We start from the raw sequence: 21,170 nt of genomic DNA, 5'->3' as shown, positions 1-21,170 counted from the left end.
CTACCAGCATTACTTGTTGAACTAACTTTTAAGGCATGCACTGGTTGGGGATGAATGAAATTGTTGTCAAGAAGTCTACATTACATGTACGGACAATGTACATTACATTTGTAATTGTACATTGTAGGTATAAATTTTGGATGTAACAAACGTTCATGAAGAGTTCTTTTTGCAGAAATGGCGCCAGTTAACTTTGCTCCTATTCCACCAACATCAAGCGAGAAGAGCATCTTTCTCAGCATCCTAGGTTTGATATTTTTCATTGGACTTGCAGCAAACATTCTTCTCATAGCTTGGATTACAACCGGCAAGCCTAAACGCACGAGGTGTGTCCCAGCTCACTGGCTCTATCCCGCACTCTATTCTCTAATGACTGCCTATATCTGGAGAATTTACTAAAATGCTAACATGTGATTCTATTGCTTGCAGAATAGATGCCTATGTGATATCACTGAGTATAGCGGACCTTGTGCTTGCCTTCACCGTCATACCCATGCAAACCGCTCTCTTACTAGTTGACTTCAATTGGCTCTCCTTCCCGACTAACTCAGCATTGGGTGTGTGCAAGGCAGGAGTATATTTTCAGACTGCCTCTATATGTATCAGTCTACTCACACTGGTCGTCATCGCCATTGACAGGTAAACAGATTCACATTCATCTCTCCTACGTCCGTTTTATCCTATAGAAGGCTAACAAATATTGTCACACAATTGAACACAGCAATCCCATCTCATTTGGCCGAACTCTACCTCGTACATCGAGAGATGATCATGGCTCTCATTCTAACTTCTTACAGCAGGAAGGAAAAATTGCACTTATCACATGTGTGTCAGCAGCAGAAATACTTTATGCATATAAGATTCTAATTGTTTTTTAGATATTTAGCAATCTGCCATCCACTATTTCACTACAAGCTAAAGGAAAAGAAGAAAGCTATATCAGCTTGCAGTATGGTAGTTATATGGATGATTGGACTTCTAGTAGCCATCGGAGATGCCTACACAGTGCGACTATCGCTCTCTGCAAATGATCTCTCTGCTATTCTGGAGTCCGGCTCTGATGAGTACATCAAGCTTTTCAAGAGCGTAAGTTCACTGCGAACTCTTTCCAAAGCGTAAGTTCACTGAGAACTCTTTCCAAAGCGTATTTTCACTGAGAACTCTTTCCAGAGCGTAAGTTCACTGAGAAAACTTACTCAAAACGTTACCAATCTGCTGCTACTGATAATCTTGGTGGTATACTAGAATTGTTGAGCTGCTCTTGTCTCAGATGTTTTTCTGGTAGATCACTATAGACCAAATAGGTCCTAGAATGAGGAATAACACTCTCTTATGTTTCTTGTCAACAGCTCGTGTTTTTCACTCATCTTTTAAAACTTGGTAACCTGATTACACAAAGTTGAAAGTCAAAAAAAGTAAGGGAAGTATGTGTGACTTATTTTGAGCAAATTAGTTCTATGAATCACTGGTTGAATCACAAATATTAGAGCATATTACAAAATAACACGCTTTTGTAGGAGCTATTGTTTGTGCCAGACCTGGCCTATTATGATGAGACGGGGGAGTTGGTACCCGGGGTGAAAACTGTTGACGGACACTGTCAAGATCTTGACATGTTTTCTGCCTGCAAGCCAAATAAGCACACCTCGGACATTGTATTTTTTATACTCATGTACATCATTCCTCAGAGCATCTTCGGCTTCTGTTACATTAGTATTAGTCATCAGTATGTATAACACAATATTCATACCTATATCTATTTCTCAAAGTTTGTATATTCGTTCGTCGTTGTATATGACCATCAAAATCTTGGAATAAAGAACCCGTACCACCAAAGATTTGATCTCCGACCCTCCCATTCACCAGTCCGACGCCTTACCAATTCAGCCACACGAGCTTAATAGGTCCCTTGAGCGATGTATGTTGGTATATGGGAGCAAATATGCTACCGCTTTCCGTTATGACGGAGTGTCATGAGAAGCGGTAGCTCTTATTAGTTAGCTTACTCAAATTATCCAATCGCAGTGTTTCAGGCTAATAACTAGTGGCAGGCAACTCTCATTGTTTATAAGCTGAATTTTAAAACACAGCCAACACCGGGTAGCACAGCTAGTCTATATTGATTTCTCAAAGTTTGTCGTCGTTGTATATGTCCAGCTATAACTATTAACATCTTGGAATAAAGAATCTGTATTGCAGAGGATTTGATCTCAGAACCTCTCGCTTACCAGTCCGACTGCCTTACCAATTGAGCCACATGAGCTTGATAATTACGCCAGGCAATATATGTCGCTATTTGGGAGCAAATACGCTACCGCTTTCGGTCACTACGCAAAGTGATGGCTTAACGTCACGGAAAGGAGTAGCTCTCATTAGTAAGCTTACTCAAATTATCCATTGGCAATGTGCCAGGCTAATAGCGAGTGCCAGGCAACTCTCATTACCTTCATTGTTTATAAGCTGATTTTTAATACCTGGGCAACGCCGGGTAGCAAAGCTAGTTATATATATAGTACTTACTCATGATTCTGATGTGTCCTTCCTACACATGAAAGTGCATGATGAAAAGGTGGTTATAAGCCGTAGGTGACAGCTAAATCCCAATGTCAAATCTCGGCTTCTAAATTGTATATTGCACTGACATTACCACGGTTAATACTAAAGTCTGAGTTGTCTCCTATCGAAATTTGGCAATTAAAATAAAATTGTTCAATTTCTAAAGTGAGGAAAGTTAGCCTGTCAATCTTACAACAGGTAATTATGCAACGGAATTAGAAAAGCACATTTTTCACCTGCTCTTTGAAAAGGTGAGCTATTGTGCAAAAAAATCTGATTTGTAAGAAGATTTCATTAGAGAGTCACGACTCTACAATCACAGTATTTATAAAAGCATTATTCAGTTACCTTATGGCTTTGCTACAATACACATCTGTGTATTGTAGCAACGTGTGACATGTGACACGTTGCTACACCATGTGACAAACTCTCTTTACCGTTTTAGCCTGTGGATACGAAAACCTGTGAGTGACTCGAGTCAACTGTCCGACCAGCACTTTAAAATAAAGAAAACGGCGAGGAGAATTACAGTCATAATGATGATCATGGTCATCATATTTGGGTAAGACATAGTCCTCTGCATCCGACATGGTGCATTGAATGACTGAATGTATCGAATTGTATCCTCACCACTTATTACTGATGTAGTTCAACACCCCAGCGATATTACTTAGCTATTGGCAAAGTTGGCACCGCTTCAGGCTGCTCTCATTCATATGTTTATGAATATAGGTTGCTGTGGCTGCCCTACTGGTCCAAAAAGATGTATGATGTATCCGAAGCAAAGACAAAGAGAATCAATGAGAAACCAGCAGTATTTGAGGTTGTGGACATGGTCTTCAACATATGCACATACATTTGTATCCTATCCTCTCCGATAACGTACTTGATCATGGATAGGTGAGCTATCTCTCCCGCTACACAGCTAAAATTGTTGTTAATGAGAACATTTACAGTGCATGCATAATCTGGCAGCACTGCAAAAGTCTGTGTTAGTAAAAGGATGTAAATTAAGTTGAACTCAATGATAGAATGCTTCACCATCATTATGTGCCTGGATTTATTGAGACCTACAGAAAAAGAATGCTTGTTAAGACCTAGCATGTACTTCTGAATGTTACAGAGACTTTCGAAAGTTGGCCCGCATGAAGAGACAATTTTGCTGGCGGCACGCATCAAACTGAGAGCTACTTAAGAAGGAAAATGTATAACTCGTGCACCAACTCAGCCCCGTATCCGCACTTCTAAAAGTTGAATATCCTCAGTCTTAAATACTATGTTAAGGTTGTGTGAAAACATCAAAGGAAAGCATGGCATTTACTAAAAAAACAAACACCGTTGAATAGCCAGTACACTATTTTGTAAACATGTTTGTAACTGTGCAAAACCTTAGCATATCGTTATATATTTTCTTCATTTGCTTGGCGCAGCTTTCATTTTGCTAATTGTCACTTCAAGCTTTCGTTTTCTAATTGTGTCCAAAGTATACGTATAATAATGATAGGGCTAGCTGTTTTTAATTGTAACACCATCATCTGTGCAACGAAACTAAAGAATGAAATAATGGGATAATACAACAACTGTTAAAATAAGTGAGAAAAAATAATTTAAGGTAAAAAAGTATTACAAAAGTATACGAAAGAGAAGCTGTGTATAAAGCGAGTCTGTTCAGCTAAGAAGCCATACCTAAATCACTTACTAGCCGCTGAGCACCATCATGATCATGCTTGAGCCACCGATATCAAATCTTCATCGTAATGTCTGTGACATGTGCAGAGCATTGAGCATCATGGCAAAGGCTGCCCCCTCTAAGTTGGCACCTCTCAGATTAGCTTCTTGAAGGTCGCATCCTGTGAGGTCACAATTTTCTAAGTCTGCACCCGCGAGCACCGCTCCTCTGAGGTCGCAATTGCGCAGCTTACTGTTCTTTAGCGTAGCGACCCTAAGGTTAACTCCTGCCATGTGACTTCCCTCTAAGTTGACATGTTTAAGATTAGCACCTGAATAGATATGGAATAAGATATAGGTTTAAACGCGTCCCGTCACACAATCCTAAAGCAATCAAGCGCCGAAAATCATTTTTTTAGGCTCAACAAACCTGTTCAATTATCATAGATATATTATGAAGTGATGTTTTAATTATCATAGATATATTATGAAGTGATGTTTTAATTATCATAGATATATTATGAAGTGACGTTTAATTATCATAGATATATTATGAAGTGATGTTTAATTATTATAGATATATTATGAAGTAACGGTGTGTCTGTTGCCAACAGATTTTTTCCTCCTGTACCTAAGACAGGCCTGTGCAATTTGAAGTGCGTGGACTAAATCTCCAATTATATAAATTATACAAAATGAAGTTCATGTGACAATTTAGTTTCATAGAATAAACTACACACAACAAAAATTAATGGTCAGCATTGACTAGGCTCGTGAGTACTTTTGTGGTTTAGTTTTAGTTTAGGGCTGCCTTTTGGCAGATACACAGAGTTGAACTCATTTATTATCATGTACTAAAAATAACTCTTTTATGCTGGTTTACAAATGCAGCTGTAACATTGAGAAAGACTAAACCAAACAATGAAGCGGCCATCGCAATCTGTGGGTTGTGTATACAATGGTATGACAATTCCCAACTTACACTGGTAATGGAAGGTTTTGGGACACGTGATAAATTTTACTAAGTTTTGCCAACTTATAAATTAACCAAACGTCAACCTAAGGAATAAAACCTTTGACAGTGCAAATCTTTACTGTCAATCAACCATTTTGTATTTGCCACAATCGATTGTTGATAGAAGCTTGATTTCACATCAATATCAGCTAAATCAAATCTAGTTAGTTTGTCTGACTCGTGCCAGTGTCTAGGCTGAATTTCATTCATCGTCATTCACAAGATGCATACACAGACATTTGTAGCGATAAATTAAGAATGAAAGTAGAGATAAGTAGAGATAAGTAGGGCAGCTGCCGGAAACTATTGAGCAATATGGAAGAGAAGACGACTATCTAATGAAAAGTAACTACTAAAGATAAAAAACATATAGCTACTAATGATAAAAGGAAACAATCCAGCTATACCTTCCATATTTGCTCTGCTACCCGCTGGATCTTCAAAATTACACCCCTTCATTGAGGCTCCTTCTAACTGGGCACAAAGAAGCTTTGCTCCCATCATGTTGGCTCCCTGCAATAAGATAATTCTCAAAAAAATTGCAATAATACCTAATAGCAGCTATAGGTAGGCAGCTTCAGGAAATAACAGCACCTTTCATCAGTCCACGTAGACATATATAGTAAATGTTGAAAGAGGTAATTTGACTCACGTCTAATATAGAGTTGCTCATCTCAGCCCGCTCAAAGTTGGCATTGGAAAGATTGGCTCCAGCCAAATTCGTATTGACCAAGTTGGCGCATTTAAAGTTGACAAACCGCAAATCCAACTTGGACAAGTCAGCCCCAGAAAAATTGAGTCCCTAGAAAAAAAGCGGGCCCGTCGAAACTGCCGGATAAGTGAAGATAAAATTTTGACAAGCACAGAAAACAACTACGGATCAGGAAAAAGTAGGAAACAAATTGATGAACCTTTTTGAGAAAAAGAGTAGAAAATGGTTAAGAGAAGAAAAGTTAGTGGTGAATGAATAAAATGAAAAGAGAGTGAATTAATGATGCCAGGGGAGATAATCTACAGGGGAGATAATCTACAGTCGTAACTGAGATAAGAATAAGGATAGTATACGGAGAGTTAAGAATACTATAAGTAGGTATAAGAATAGAATACGGAGAGATAAGAATAAGAACATTACAAGGAATGATAATAATAAGGATGCTGTAAGAAGGGTGACAAGGAATGGGTAATACTGTTGAAGGTGGACATCAGGCTTTACCTGACATCTCAGCTCACAGCTGGCTGGAGTGGTCATGAGTGAGAGAGACATCTGTTGCCGGTTAATCGGTGTATAATCTGTTGGCTTAACATTCATCTGGTGAAAAACAAAGACTTGAGAACAAACGTAATCAGAGCAAAGCAAAATTTATAAATCTTTAAAATGTCAAGTTATACAAAAAAGTTTCCATACGCTATCATATACCTCGTTTCCATATGCTACCATATACCTTGTTTCCATACGCTATCATATACCTTATGTTTCCATACGCTACCATATACCTTATGTTTCCATACGCTATCATATACCTTATGTTTCCATACGCTACCATATACCTTGTGTTTCCATACGCTATCATATACCTTATGTTTCCATACGCTACCATATACCTCGTTTCCATATGCTACCATATACCTTATGTTTCCATACGCTATCATATACCTTATGTTTCCAAACGTTAACATATACCTTATGTTTCCATACACTACCATACACCCTATGTTTCCATGCGCTACCATATACCTTGTGTTTCCATACGCTACCATATACCTTGTGTTTCCATGCGCTACTATATACCTTGTGTTTCCATACGCTACCATATACCTTGTGTTTCCATGCGCTACTATATACCTTGTGTTTCCATACGCTACCATATACCTTATGATTCCATGCGCTACCATATACCTTATGTTTCCATACGCTACCATATACCTTGTGTTTCCATGCGCTACCATATACCTTATGTTTCCATACGCTACCATATACCTTATGTTTCCATACGCTACCATATACCTTATGTTTCCATGCACTACCATATACCTTATGCTTCCAACGCTCTTTTGGAACTTGAGGAAAATAATAAAAATGGACATACATATACATAAAGAAACAACTGATCCTTTAGTTGTACTTGCGTGATGCACGACAGTATAATCTAGTGCGACTAACTAGTTCCAGCTAAGAAATGCAATAAATAAGACCTGATTGGCTCATTCAAGCAGCTCACTTGAACTAGCTGTTCGAGCTGAGGTAGGATGGAAGTTATGCCAAAAAACTTGGCTTCCTCTAACACACCCGCAGGATTGATGGAGTCATCTAATATGAGCTGGCCATGTCGAAGGTAGTTTATTATAGGCGCGGCGTAAAGGCCATTTCTATCTATCAGATATGCCCCAGTTTCATCAACCCTGCTCAGCCATGTGTTGTCTGTAACCGAATGAAAGCAATAAGACTCATCAATACAGAGAAGATTCGTGTGCTACTTGTGAGACTCTCGGCTAGTGTATATTAGCCAATACAATACAGTACAGTACAGATGTGATGAAGGCAAATAAACATGATCAGAGACAGTATGTCTATGGAATATGAAGGCTGGTATATATGATCAAATACAAAATAGCATAATTGGAATGAAGCCTGGTGAATATTAAGTGTGATATCTTGACAGTTGAAGGCTTAAGTATGGACAACATATAGCTGACTAGGCACATATTAGTAAGACCAGCATTACACTAAGGATACATAGACTATGTTCAAGGAAGACGGATGACTAAGGCTACATAGACTATGTTCAAGGAAGACAGATGACTAAGGCTACATAGACTATAGACTATGTTCAAGGAAGACGGATGACTAAGGCTACATAGACTATGTTCAAGAAAGACAGGTGACAGGACAGATCAGCGGACAAGCGCCATATATTTTGTTGTAGTTATACTAAAGACAGTAGTTCCATGAGATCAATGACTAAACAACAAACATGATACAGTCAAACCTCGACATGCTTAAGTTCATTCACTTCAAGATTCTATTTGTATGTCAAAATCATCGGATGTTGAAAAAATATTCCCATAAGAATATATTGCATTTAATTTGTTCCACAGCTGTACGATCATGATAAATATCCCAGGTAACTTCACATAGCAATAGAACTACAGAACTACTATAGGAAATAAATGTAAAAATCACAGTAATTTGGAAGAAACTAAACAAATAATAAACAAAATATTTTTCTGTCACTTTGCTTTCACATTATAGACAAGCACATGTACATGTATGTGCAGCTTGGGAAATCAACCATCAATTATAGAATATGGTTGATGCATAAGTAGCCTTGATCAAGATATAAAGCTAGTCTAGATTAAACTACATGAACTTTACAATAATGTAAAGGTGAAAACACAGTAGGTGATATTTAGCATGATATCGCGCTGCGTGGCGCTAATCTGCGCTAGAACTCGTTCAGCGAGCCTATGCAAAGCGATAACGCTAGACATTCTCTATCACAACTTTATTGCTAGCGAGATGCATTTCGATTGGTTGGTTTTTCACAGAATGCAATTTTATGGCGGGTAAATATTTCTTATCGATGTTCACCAACGTACAGCATCAACATTTTGCTATTTTGTTATGATTGAAACATCATGAGAACAAACACTGAATTGTTCATAAATTTAATAAAAGCACTCCCAGTCCTGCACAGCGTAACACACAAAAATTACAAAAAACCCAGTTGAAAACCAACATTTGGAGTCAATCGTTGCGCAGGTTGACTATCTTGAGAAGGATTAATATTCAATATATTAAATATAAAAAACTACAATAAAGTAAACTATATATAAAAATTGTAAAATATTACTATTAAAAATACAAGAATCGTTTTTCCTTATGTCTTCTTGTAGTGTACAATCCGTGAAAGTGAGATTAACAAAAGCGGAAGTTGTTACGTCGTTGCCTAGATGGCACCATATTGACTTAAATTTATTAACAACTCCGAAGACTAATGATACGGAATTTTATTGGCAGTTTGTGTGTGCGCTCACTATATCGCTTCCTGGTGAATCACTCAAGTGCGTTTAGGCACACGCCAGCGATATCTCCGCCCTTCTCATGACAAAATCGCCTTGTGTGTTTGGACCTTAACATATTGATATTTATTTTGTTTTAATTTTTGATATTCTTTATATTCTATTTTCAATTATCACAGCCAGCCTCTCCTCTTTCACTTATTTCAGGTTCTTTTCGCTGCATAACTTCTGCTTTTTTTCTCGTGATAAATACTACATATAGTACTAGCCGAATGTCCGGCGTTGCACGGGAAATAAAAACAAGCTTATAAACAGTGGCAGGTAACGTAGTTGCCATTGGCTAAGTTTCTCTACCCAATGAATTTGAGTGACTTAAGTTAGTCTAAATCTTTGCTACAGTAAGAGCTGTGTTCGTCAGTCTGAAGCCAGCTAGTGCTTATAATTGTTACCCGTCATGATCTCTCACACAATCATGATCATCAAGCGTGCTAGCAGTAACCAATAGTATTTTCAAAAATGCTGCCCAAGTATGTGCTCAATTATTTTAATTACACGATTACAAGGACAGCATAGTGTATTGGTTAGCTCACCTGTCTGCAGCACTGGTGGTTCCAAGTTCAATTCTTGTTCGAAGCAGATTTTTTGTTCCTAGATTTTAATTGCTATAACCGGACACACGAATGACAGACAAACACCGAGATTTATATATACATGTATATACATGTATATATGCTCCCTCTCTTCGGTTTGGTTGAGCACTCTGTGAGATGTGTGACACTATTAGCTTTTGTGCAAAGCTCATCACTTCTGTGATTTGAGCACTCTGGTGTCAGCACATTGACTTTCTTAAAGTCTGTGAGGCAACTTAATAGTTTCATAGCAGGAAGTCAACCCTCATTGGTAATGGGATTTGTGTCCCTTGCCTGAGCTCTGAGCTGCACTGATGAGGCTTCAATAGCCGAAACAGTACTGTCAGTAGCATGAGTATGATATCATGATATCATGAGCATGATATATCTTATTCTTATATTCTTATATCTTATATATATATTTCTCAAAGTATGTTTGTGTGTCGTGTGTCTGTCTGCATTTCGGCTATAGCTATTATTAGAATAGCCTAGCTGGGCAACAATGCTGACACAGTGTCATTGCCTACCGGCATTTGAAGCTTACTAACTAGGTTAGCGGAATTTTCCATTGGCAATGTGCCAGGCCACTTGGCTAGGGCCTGCCACTTGCTGGTGAGTTGCCTGCCAGCAAGTGGTAAGCAAATCTCATCACTTCTCATTGTTTATAAGCTGATTTTTAATACCCGGGCAACGCTGGGAAGCACAGCTAGTATATACATATATAAAAACAAATAGACGACAGACAAACACTTATATTTATATACATGTATATATAGACTACGGTATATACTCAATTATAAGACGCACTTTTTTGACTTGAAAATCAGCCTACATTTCACCTGCGTCTTATAATCGCAACATACCACGAGGGGCCATGTGTTTCTATGAAGCAGCACCGATTATCAGGCCACTGCTATACCGTATACCATGTACACGAGAGGGGACGGACACTGGGTAGACGGAAGACAATCGCAGCGATTTTAACTGTTTTTAACTCCACTTATTGCTCGCAAAAATGTCTTCAGTCAACAAACGTAAGATGATGCGCCGATGAGCAAAAAGCGCCGATGATCGAAAAATCCTTCAATGAATGTTCTATCAGTAACAACCTCAACGGAACAGAAGACGACATCCTCTAGACTGATCAAGTGAACGACACAAATGAAGACACTGATGACGAAAATGAAATCTACGATGATGTACTCACCGAGGAACAAGCCAAGAAACGCCTTGAAAATTCATTTGATGAAGAAGAATTCCACGGCATTTGAAAATAAACATTTGTCACTTTATTATGTATACAATTACTTGTAAAAATTGCAATGAATTTCATATTTCTATGTCTGAGTGAGGTGATAAATAAATGGAATTATTTCACGTTTTCGTAGCTTTTTATTATTGAGTCAAACGGACGCCTTTATAAGGAAGATTAAGAATGATTGCTCACTTCCAAGATAGTCACATGACTGACAAGAAAATAACAACCAGATTCGTTTTCAAAAGATTTATTCATGACAAACAAAAACAACACAAAAACAGCGCATGTGAAAAGATTTATTGATTCCAATTACGGTACAAAATTGATTGCCGGCAGACTTCAGTTGAATTTACTCTAGCGTTAAAACTTACCTGTCAGTCAACTGAGCCCTCAAAGTGAGAAAACAATCGATTGATCGTGCGAAAATTTCACTTGTGAAAAAATCAATTGAAGTGCGTCCTATACTTGAATTACCCTTTATTCTCAATAATTGGCTGAAATTTATGCTGCGTCTTATACTAGGGTGCGTCCTATAATTGAGTATATACGGTAAGTCTTCGGAGAATTAAAAAAAAACGCAAAGATGATTGAGTTTTATTAAAATCTTTTGATGAATTTCTAAACAAAACGTAGTCCTCTTTTACTACTACAGTCACTTGTGCTAATTTTCTTGAGATCCATGACTTCAAAAGTAAAAACTGTGACGTTTCAGATAAAAAACAATCTGCAATGTCCTGCCGTGGAGACTCAACAACAGCAAATACTGGTTAACGCCAGATGCCATGCTTGCCCCAAGGTAGGCCTAACAAGTCACTGCAGGTATAACGATTGTTACAAATACTCAAAAGAAAAAAGCTGAATGAATCGGAAGAAAATAATTAACTACAGCTCGAAATGCTTAATGATGGAACCTTTTGTTGAGCAGACAGAAAAAGTACTAAAGGTGATGAAGGAATAAAAGATTGATATAACACGTATTTTATGAAACAAAGGGCACCAAAGAACATAGAGTCATACAATGAAATTATGCCTACATCAGCAGATGTAATAGAGAATGAGTGAGCTGAGCTATGAATGACGATATCGGGGCATCTATTACCAGCATTGAGAGTGTTAACAGTAGAATTATAAAGCTCAGTGTGAAAACAAAACATCAGAAATGATTCAAAGGTAAAATATATGATAATATGAGCTCCAGCAACAACGACCTTAAGTTGAGAAGAACGCCTTTTATGGTAGAGTGCAAGAAGAGGTAGACACCTGTCAGTAGCATAAAAGAACAAATTATAACCATTAAATATTTCAATGGCAATGGGGATAAATAGGAAGATATGGAAACAATATTGAACACTTTAGTATAGAATACACAAATGAGGAATGAAACGCTATTTTAGACCTATGTGCTTGTAATAGTGTGACAGTCATAAATGCACATGGTATGAAGCCTGGTATGGTATGAAACAATGAAACATGTGAATACATCAAGAAAATGATTGACCTTTCTGTATGCAAGATATTAAAACAGTGAGAGACGTACAAGCAATACCATCAGTCTCTTTGGACTGCGATCTCGGATTGGTGGTAATGAGAACAATGTTCTTGACTACCAAGATATAACCGATACAAATACCAAAATTATCAACAGTTGTAATATGAAAAGATAAACACAAATAACATTTCTAGGGTTCCTCAATAGAGTTGGGAAATATACTGAGGAACTCATTGAGCATGTTGAAGCGAGTTGGACTAAATAACATTGGACATGAATGAAGTATTTGAGGAATCTACAGGATACTAATACAGAAACAGCAAAAAGAAATGTAATCTTTAGAATGGGGCTGCGAAAAAAAGATGAAGGACGAATCTGAAGCTTTCAAACTTCAAAAAAACAAATCAATGACAGAGAGTTTATGAGAGAAAGCAACAAAGCAGAAGAACAGGAAGAATGAAAGCTGGTAGACCACGATCTGGAGGAAAACATTCAAAAGAACAAAAAATGATATTCCATCTAGCCAAAACATGCAGACAACAAAGATAAAATATATTATAGAAAAGGTATACAAAATCAAAAATCTTAAAAGGAGAGAGATTAACAGATCAGCAGAGAATAAAAGAAACAGAAAAACCAAAACAGAAAAATAGAGGAACTACTTCAACACACTGCGTGTGTTCCTTGGGGGAAGCGGGATGAACTATCAACTACCAAATCTAGCCATCAAACAAATTTTGAAATAAGAGATGCCAAGCCGCCATCAGTGAAGCAGAAGAGACAATTAAAGCATTGATACCATGAAAAGCGCCAGAAATCAACTAATATCTAATGAAATATTACAACTAGGATCCACTCCTTTACCAATAATTGCAAACTATTCACACAGGCATATCAGCCAGAACAGATGCTATCTAAATGGAGGTAAGCAGTTATATGCGCTATGTACAAATTGTATGAAAACAATCTAGCTAGTAGGAATTATTGAAGAGTTTATTTACTAAATCATATTGTGAAGCTTCGTGGAAGATGAAAAAAACTAGAGTATTTGACGGGGAGCCAATTGGGTGTATGGCCACATGGGTTTAAACACAACAGAGATGCTGTGGAATTTATTTTCAACAACAAATGTGTCATGGACAAACACTTGATGTATAACCAGTCACTCTTAATAGGTGACTGGTTACTCTAATTCTTAAGTTGAGAAAAAGCTTCTCGTAGTTCCTAGGGTTAGTCTGTGGAAAATGCTAGAACTTTATACTGCTCCCTAGCATCTTCAAAGAACAATTATAAGAACATATGAGTTGAGCAGTCGCTCCTTAGTCTCTATGGGAGAGAGAAAACAACTTGAGGAAGAAAGGGTAGCATACTTTCTTTGCTGCTTTTCATTATGTACTATGATCTTGTCATTAATGAAGTAGCAGATACCCAGCTGTTGACCAGGATCCTGGCCCATGCTGATACCTCAACTGGATAATAAGGAAGAGTTCCAGAACTGTCTAATGATGTAGTATGACTGCTTCAAGAGATAACGTAAAAGAACAGAGATACACTAGTAGTGCTCAAAAGATCCCAACCAACAACAAATATCAGCCTTGAAGACACTGATATGAAACAAGTAGCTACTTTGAATATTTCAGCAGTTTTCTGTCTAGGAATGATATGTTGAATGTTAAAATCAACAAAAAAATCAAACAGTATTCACACCTTGAGATTTCTCTATGTGCTCTTCAAAAGCAGACATCTGCTAGTAAAAGCAAAAAAGATAATACATTATGTCTTGAACATTACAACTGATACTGCTTTATGTAGGTAAAATGTGGAACAGTAATAGGAACAATATACGGTAAGTAAAATAATAGGAGCAAATATGGAGGTAATCCGAATTATCAACAGAGTAACTACGTTGACCACAATTCACATGTCAATGCCACACGGGTACTTCATCCCTTCCTAACTATACAGTGGTGAGGGAAAAAGACTCATAACTACACAGTTGTGAGAAAATACTCATAAGTACACAGTAGTGAGGAAAAAAGACTCATAACTACACAGTATCGAGGAGAAAAGACTCATAACTTCACAGTGGTGAAGGGAAAAGACTCATAACTACACAGTAGTGAGGAAAAAAGACTCATAACTACACATTAGTGAGAAGAAAAGACTCAAACTACACAGTAGTGAGAAGAAAATACTCATAACTACACAGTGATGAGGAGAAAAGACTCATAACTACACAGTAGTGAGCGGAAAAGACTCAAACTATACAGTAGTGAGGAGAAAATACTCATAACTACACAGTAGTGAGGAAAAAAGACTCAAACTATACAGTAGTGAGGAGAAAATACTCATAACTACACAGTAGTGAGGAAAAAAGACTCAAACTACACAGTAGTGAGGAGAAAATACTCATAACTACACAGTAGTGAGGAGAAAATACTCATAACTACACAGTAGTGAGGATAAAAGACTCATAACTACACAGTAGTGAGGAAAAAAGTGAAGTATGAAGCACTGTCTAATATATGTGAGACACCCGTAGAACCAAACTGTGTAAAAGATCACTCACAGCGTAAGAATGTACTAAAGGTTGATTTGCAACAAAATTCACATTACAGTTATTTGGTATCAAAAGGCTCACCATGTCTTACTCTACTGTGTTGTAGGTGCAAATCATGTGGAAATGTGATTACAAGCTCTTAAAAAGCTCAAAAATGAACAGTTAATCGCAGCCATCACGAAAACGTTGAAATTCCTTTATTTCGACGACGTACTCAACTCGTCACGGTTATTGTTTCGACATGTGATGTTATCACGTGGTTGTGCTGGTTATGATGTTATCAGCTTGGTCTAATCATCTAATCGTAATTTGATCATGTGATCCATGCTTCCTGCCAAATAGCGCGAATAATTTCTGCAGCATTTTGCGACTATCACAGGTGACCAACAAGCTCTTCATGTTTATTAGAAGATGATATGTACTCCTTCGAGCTAAGGTTAAAAATTGAAACTAATTTTTAGGCTCGGCTTTGAGATATCAGTGCTCAAAGTGACAGCATTACAATGATAATGAAACAGACGCGTAAGGACAATAGACATGGTTGTATTGAATGCATGAAGTATATTTGTAAAAATATTTCGAAGAATGAAGTTGCACAAAGGTATAAACAGAAGCACATCGTGCTCAACTAGGTCCCATTTGAGCCGTTTTGGAGAAGGATTCCAATCTACGGCGTTTGCGTGATGGCTGCGATTAAGTGTTCATTTTTGCGCTTTCAAGAGCTTGTAATCACATTTCCACATATTTTGCACCTACAACACATCAGAGTAAAGCATGATGAACCTTTTGATACCAAATAACTGTAATACGAATTTTGTTGCAAATCAACCTTTCAGAAAATGCATGTTGGAAAATTATGTCGAATGTTGAAGCAAGTGTTTGATCAAATTTTATGTCATATTATACTGAAAAATTCATATATTACAACAATTATCAGTCAGGGTTTGACTGTAATTTTGCGAGTCAAAATGTTCTTACCGTCAGCCTGTGAGAACATTCTGGCTAACATGCTTCCAGGTTCTTTCGTAGTCAGTGTATCTTTTGTAGTAGTAACACGGTACCCTCCAATATTTAATGTTATCCACTCCAGGTTTCTAGTTTTAGCTAAACAGGTGCGTCCTACAGTGAGATTTGCTAAATACATAAGCTGCATGAAAGCACGAGTGCTGAGAAACAGATAAAGGATGTAGAATATTGAGATGTAGAATATTGAGATTCACCTTCAAATAGCTCTGTTGCAACAGCAGCAGCGTATACAACATCCTCATCTCTAAAATGGCATCAAATGACACTTGTTATGAGAATGTCACACAAACATCATATATTCTAAATACAACTATTAGCTATCTTCAAGTTTTCTACAATGGTTAGCATACCTAATCACCTGTATGTCCCTGATAAGAGCACCATGATTGTTGAACAGGAGGGAAATCTTGGCTACATTCAGCAGAATGGCTATGTCCTTCATAAGCTCTTCGAGTGAGGAATGACACAAAAGCAATACCTAAATAACAGAACATTAAGGTCTCGGCTCGCGATGGTAGAAAAATGACACAAATTATCACACAGAAACCAGTTCACTTTTATGAGTTCTATTGTTTGCTGGTCATTTAAATCACTCAAACCGTTGTAGAAGCTGATCTATGAGTCAAACAAGTGTCATATGTACATGCGCAAGACAGATTTAGCTAAATATCATAGCATTAATAAAAAACAAAAAATTTGGTGGACTTACACATGACACTGTGTGATCTCCGTTCTTAAAAACACTGATTCTGCACTTGTTGAATTGAGTGGACTCCATTCTCAATCTGCATATCAACAAACAAAAAATAGCAGCTTAAATGCTTACTGAATACCAATGTAAACGAGTAATGTCTCCAAACAACAACAGAACACACTACACTATTGGAACCCAACCTTTGTCTAGATTGTGTAGAATATTTAGGTATGCTACTACTACTGTTGCAGATTGCATTTTATTATTATTTCGGCATATTACTGTTTTGCATAGCAAGTCATGTTTACTACTAATATATTAGCGGGCATGGGCAAGGCCTTCTTTGGATTGGCCATGCCCAAAAACGACACACAAGTTATTACCAAAGAGTAATGTTAAACTTTACCCTGAGTGTGGGGCCTAGACCACTTAACCTCACTTTGCATATCATAATTACACATGGTGCCTGAGTGCAGTAAGGTTGGTTAGAGCGTAGCGAGTGTGTGGGCTATACTTGACATTCAGTCTTGGACAATTCTTTTTGGTCAGTCCAGATGGAAGCGCATCACTGACAGCTAACATTACTACTAGTGGTGGGAATGACTTGATTTAACAATGGCAAGGCTGTTGAGTCCTGAGTCGTTGAAGAAGGGCAATGGCCTCCCCAATCAATGAAAATTTTTTAAAAGAAACTTTGATTTATTCATCACAGCATCAGAAAATACTCGAGCAGACTCGGTCACAGTAGCTCTTCTATTGAGAACGATTGGCCCTATGGGTCAGGACATATTTGCCTCATTCACATGGACTCAAGCAACTAATAAAAATGACTTTGAGACAGTTTGTGAAAAGTTGGAGGAATACTGTGCAGCTCGTATAAATATGGTGACAGTGACGCATAAAATAAAGACGCCTAAACAGAGTAGGCTTTCAGTTATGAGTTTGTGACAGAACTTCATAACATAGCAAGGCTTCGAAACTTAGGTGAACTATATGAGCACGTGGTTCTGCAGGCTCTCATTCTACAGGTTCTCATTCTCAGGGTTTGCAGGGTTCGCATTCGCCGCCAACTGTTTGGAAAGTCTAACATAACTCTGACTGTGGCATTGGACATATGCTGCTCTGTTGAGAGTGCAAATAGAGATCTGATAGCAATCGAAGTTAGATTTGAGGAGCAAGTTAAGCTGGTAGCACATGGTAACAAGGAACAACAAAGTATTAGGCCGACTGAGAACCCAACAGGAGCATGTCAATGCTGTGCGATAAAGCACCTACCCAGGTCATGCCTGATCTATGGCAAGCAGTGTTGAAAATGTGGTAAAATGAATCACTATTCAATTTGTTGCACGTCTAAGCGGCAAACAAAGGAAAAAAGGGAAGACAAACTTGAAAGGGAAAAACCCCACCCAGCTAGTACTACTTGGAACTACTCTTCGGATGAAGAGCTGAGCATCAGTCTGTCTATTAAGCAATAAAAAAGAAAGCTCCTGGTCTCTCTTGATGTTACCACGGGGCAACGGAAAACAGTTTTGGGTTTTTAGCTGGACACCAGTGCCACATAAAACATTTTGACTGAAAGACTTAAGATGGTTAAGAAAACCAAAACTGTAAAAGACTACAACCCAACTGATTTTCTACGATGGTTCATGTACGCCACTGGGTTGGTGTCTCCTGGAAGCTTAAGCTGGAAGCGGCCATACGCATGAACTTAAATTTCTGGTAATTTGCACTGCTCAGCGCAGCTTGTTGTCGATCACAACATGCTTAGATCCAGGGCTCATACACCTGACACAGCAGATTAACCTGGTATCTGACGCCGAAGGTGATGTTCTACTGCAAGGGTATAAGGATGTTTTTCAAGGACTCAAACTTCTGCCTGGTAAATACAACATTGAGCTTGATGCTGCTGTGAGGCCAGTCCAGGTACGCCTACGAAAGATACTGCTGACGATGAAAAAGGATGTCATGAAAGAACGAAGCAGGCTAGAGCCATGTGAAGTTATAACAAAAGTAGATACCCCAACCAAGTGGATCTGCCATATGCAGCCTGTCAGAAAGCCTAATGTGACAGTACGCATCTGCATTGATCCATAAAATCTGAACAAAGCCACCAAGAGGAATCACATACCCATGCCAACCCTTGAAGACATTGCCTCAGTTGAATGCTGCAAGATACTTTTCCCTTTGTGATGTTGCAAGTGGTTTCTAACAAGTCAAATTATCAGATGACTCAACAGAATTAACCACCTCCTGGCTCCAAATGGGCGCTACAAGTACCTGAAGATGCCACTTGGCATATCCAGTGCACCAGAGAAATTTCAGAGAAGGCTGGCTGACACTCTTGTGGGACTGGAAGAGGTAACAGTGGTAGCTGACGACATACTTGTATATGCCTGAGACAGGAAGGAACATGACTACAAGACAATGAGGTCTGCTGGAATGTGCCAGAAACGTGGGTCTGAGACTGAACAGGGACAAATGTAAACTTCTTGAGCACAAACTGCCGTACATTGGCCATGTGCTCACGTCAAATGGGCTGAAACCAGACTCTAAAAGGTGAAACCAGATTCTAAAAGGTGGAACCATTTCCAAGATGGAGCGACCAGCATCACCAGAAGGGATTAGGAGCTTCTTGCGACATGTGACCTACATGTCAAAGTTTGGTCCAAATCTATCGGCAGAGTCGGAGCCTCTAGGATTCATGGTGATCAAGAAAGATTTTGTGTGGAAAGATACCCATCAGGAAGCATTTTTTAAACTGAAGGAGATGCTCAGCAAAGTCGAGACATTACAGTACTTTGATGTTAAATCATCAGCAGTCATTCAGACAGTTGCAGCAACGGCCAGTGTAAGGGCAGTTCTTTTACAGCACAAAAAGCCAGTGACATATGTATCTCGCTCATTAACCACTAGTGAAACGCATTATGCTCTTATAGACCTAGAAATGCTCGCTATCTTGTTTGCAATCACCAAGATTGACCAGTTCGTATTCAGAAACATGGACGTGACAGTACAGACGGACTACTAACCTTTGGAGGCTATCGTTAGAAATTCTGTACACAAAGCAACCAGATGGGTTCAAGCTTTTCTGCTCACTTTGCAAATGTACGAGGGTTTAAAGTGCTTTGGAGACCTGGAAAAGAGCAGCTAACCACAGACATGCTGTCTCGAGACTCACATGGAGCCCCCCAGTGGCACAGGTGGCCCACTCAGACGTGTTTTTTGTGGCAAAGGCTCCTGAGAACCTACCTCTCCTAACTCTAGAGTATCATCACCTATGAAAAGCAACTAAAAATGACAATCATCTGCAAGGGCTAATCTCCTAGATTTTGGCAGACACAGGGACCCTTTTTTAGTCGTTGAGAGCATTTCACTCGTTTAGAGATGAACTTATAGAGCCCTTCTCCACTATGTCGAACAGGGCTTGTATTCAAAGGGACCAGAGTTGTTGCTCTGTTGGTCTCTTCAGAGCACAAGAGAGTTGGTTTCAGCTTCCTCCTGTTGGGTTCCGCAGATTGCAATATAGGAAGCGATGAGTTCAACGCGCGCGCCTTGCTGGTTTCAGCAGAGCCCTAGTGTGTCGCTCTTAAGAAAATAACTTGGAGCTGCCTAAAATAAGCACTGTACCCACCACACTCTAAAACAATTTTATTTCAATTCATTGGCTTTCACTACTTATCAAGACGTTTAAGGAGAAGATTGCCAGTTATCAAAGTGCATGATGAAATATATATACCAAACACAAGAACATAAAAAATTGGTACCATAGCAGTGGTACGAAAGAAAAAATTTTCCTAGCCACAAAAAACACACATCATCAAAGCTTCTTGAGCACACAATCAGTGAACTCAGAGGAACACCAAACCAGACAGCCAGTGTGTTGTCAGCAACATACCGGTTGTCTGGTTAGGTACAAAACAGCAACAGCAACATGTTGGTACAAATGCACGATTAGTCATAAAACAAGTCTAACATGATAAGATTCTTCCCTAGGACTTGATAAAGGAAAGAAATTATTCCCCTAGGAAGAAGTCGCTCGATGGTTCTACTTCGTCAATGGTAAAACAACAGGAGCTAATGTAAAAAATCATCAATCTACATATACACTTGGAAACAAATTTTTCTATTAAAAATGCAAGCAATAGAGTTTTCACATAATTTAGTTATGCCCAACACGTATTTTACCTTTTGAGCGACAACGGAATAAAACGCAAAAACTTCGTCGAGTCGCTCCCATTGACTATGGCTACTCCGT

General features: G+C 38.4%; 2 protein-coding genes across 4 annotated transcripts; one reads left to right on the top strand and one right to left on the bottom strand.

Moving 5' to 3' along the window:
- The first annotated feature begins 597 nt into the window (after nucleotides 1-597).
- On the top strand, nucleotides 598-3,811 carry LOC137385843 (tachykinin-like peptides receptor 99D). The gene is made up of 6 exons (XM_068072416.1): nucleotides 598-605; nucleotides 879-1,086; nucleotides 1,518-1,726; nucleotides 3,002-3,118; nucleotides 3,289-3,456; nucleotides 3,680-3,811. The coding sequence occupies exons 1-6, from the start codon at nucleotides 598-600 to the stop codon at nucleotides 3,738-3,740; spliced, it is 771 nt and encodes a 256-aa protein (XP_067928517.1). The 3' UTR covers nucleotides 3,741-3,811.
- On the bottom strand, nucleotides 3,567-21,144 carry LOC137385768 (BTB/POZ domain-containing protein KCTD9-like). 3 transcript variants are annotated; one of them, XM_068072316.1, is made up of 10 exons: nucleotides 21,101-21,144; nucleotides 16,931-17,006; nucleotides 16,572-16,699; nucleotides 16,416-16,465; nucleotides 16,174-16,329; nucleotides 7,459-7,658; nucleotides 6,453-6,548; nucleotides 5,892-6,041; nucleotides 5,647-5,752; nucleotides 3,567-4,556 (listed from the first exon to the last, which is right to left on the bottom strand). In XM_068072316.1, exons 2-10 carry the CDS (start codon nucleotides 16,997-16,999, stop codon nucleotides 4,306-4,308), a joined length of 1,206 nt encoding a protein of 401 aa, XP_067928417.1. In that variant the 5' UTR covers nucleotides 17,000-17,006; nucleotides 21,101-21,144; the 3' UTR covers nucleotides 3,567-4,305. The 3 variants fall into 3 exon arrangements, with proteins under 3 accessions (XP_067928417.1, XP_067928419.1, XP_067928420.1); XM_068072318.1 differs by having other exon boundaries at nucleotides 16,174-16,314; XM_068072319.1 differs by lacking the exon at nucleotides 21,101-21,144 and having other exon boundaries at nucleotides 16,174-16,314; nucleotides 16,580-16,699; nucleotides 16,931-16,994.
- Nucleotides 21,145-21,170: the final 26 nt, after the last annotated feature.

Source organism: Watersipora subatra, chromosome 1 (assembly GCF_963576615.1).
Source record: "Watersipora subatra chromosome 1, tzWatSuba1.1, whole genome shotgun sequence".
NCBI classification, from domain to species: Eukaryota; Metazoa; Bryozoa; class Gymnolaemata; order Cheilostomatida; family Watersiporidae; genus Watersipora; species Watersipora subatra.
This window is presented reverse-complemented; position numbering and strand designations above follow the sequence as displayed.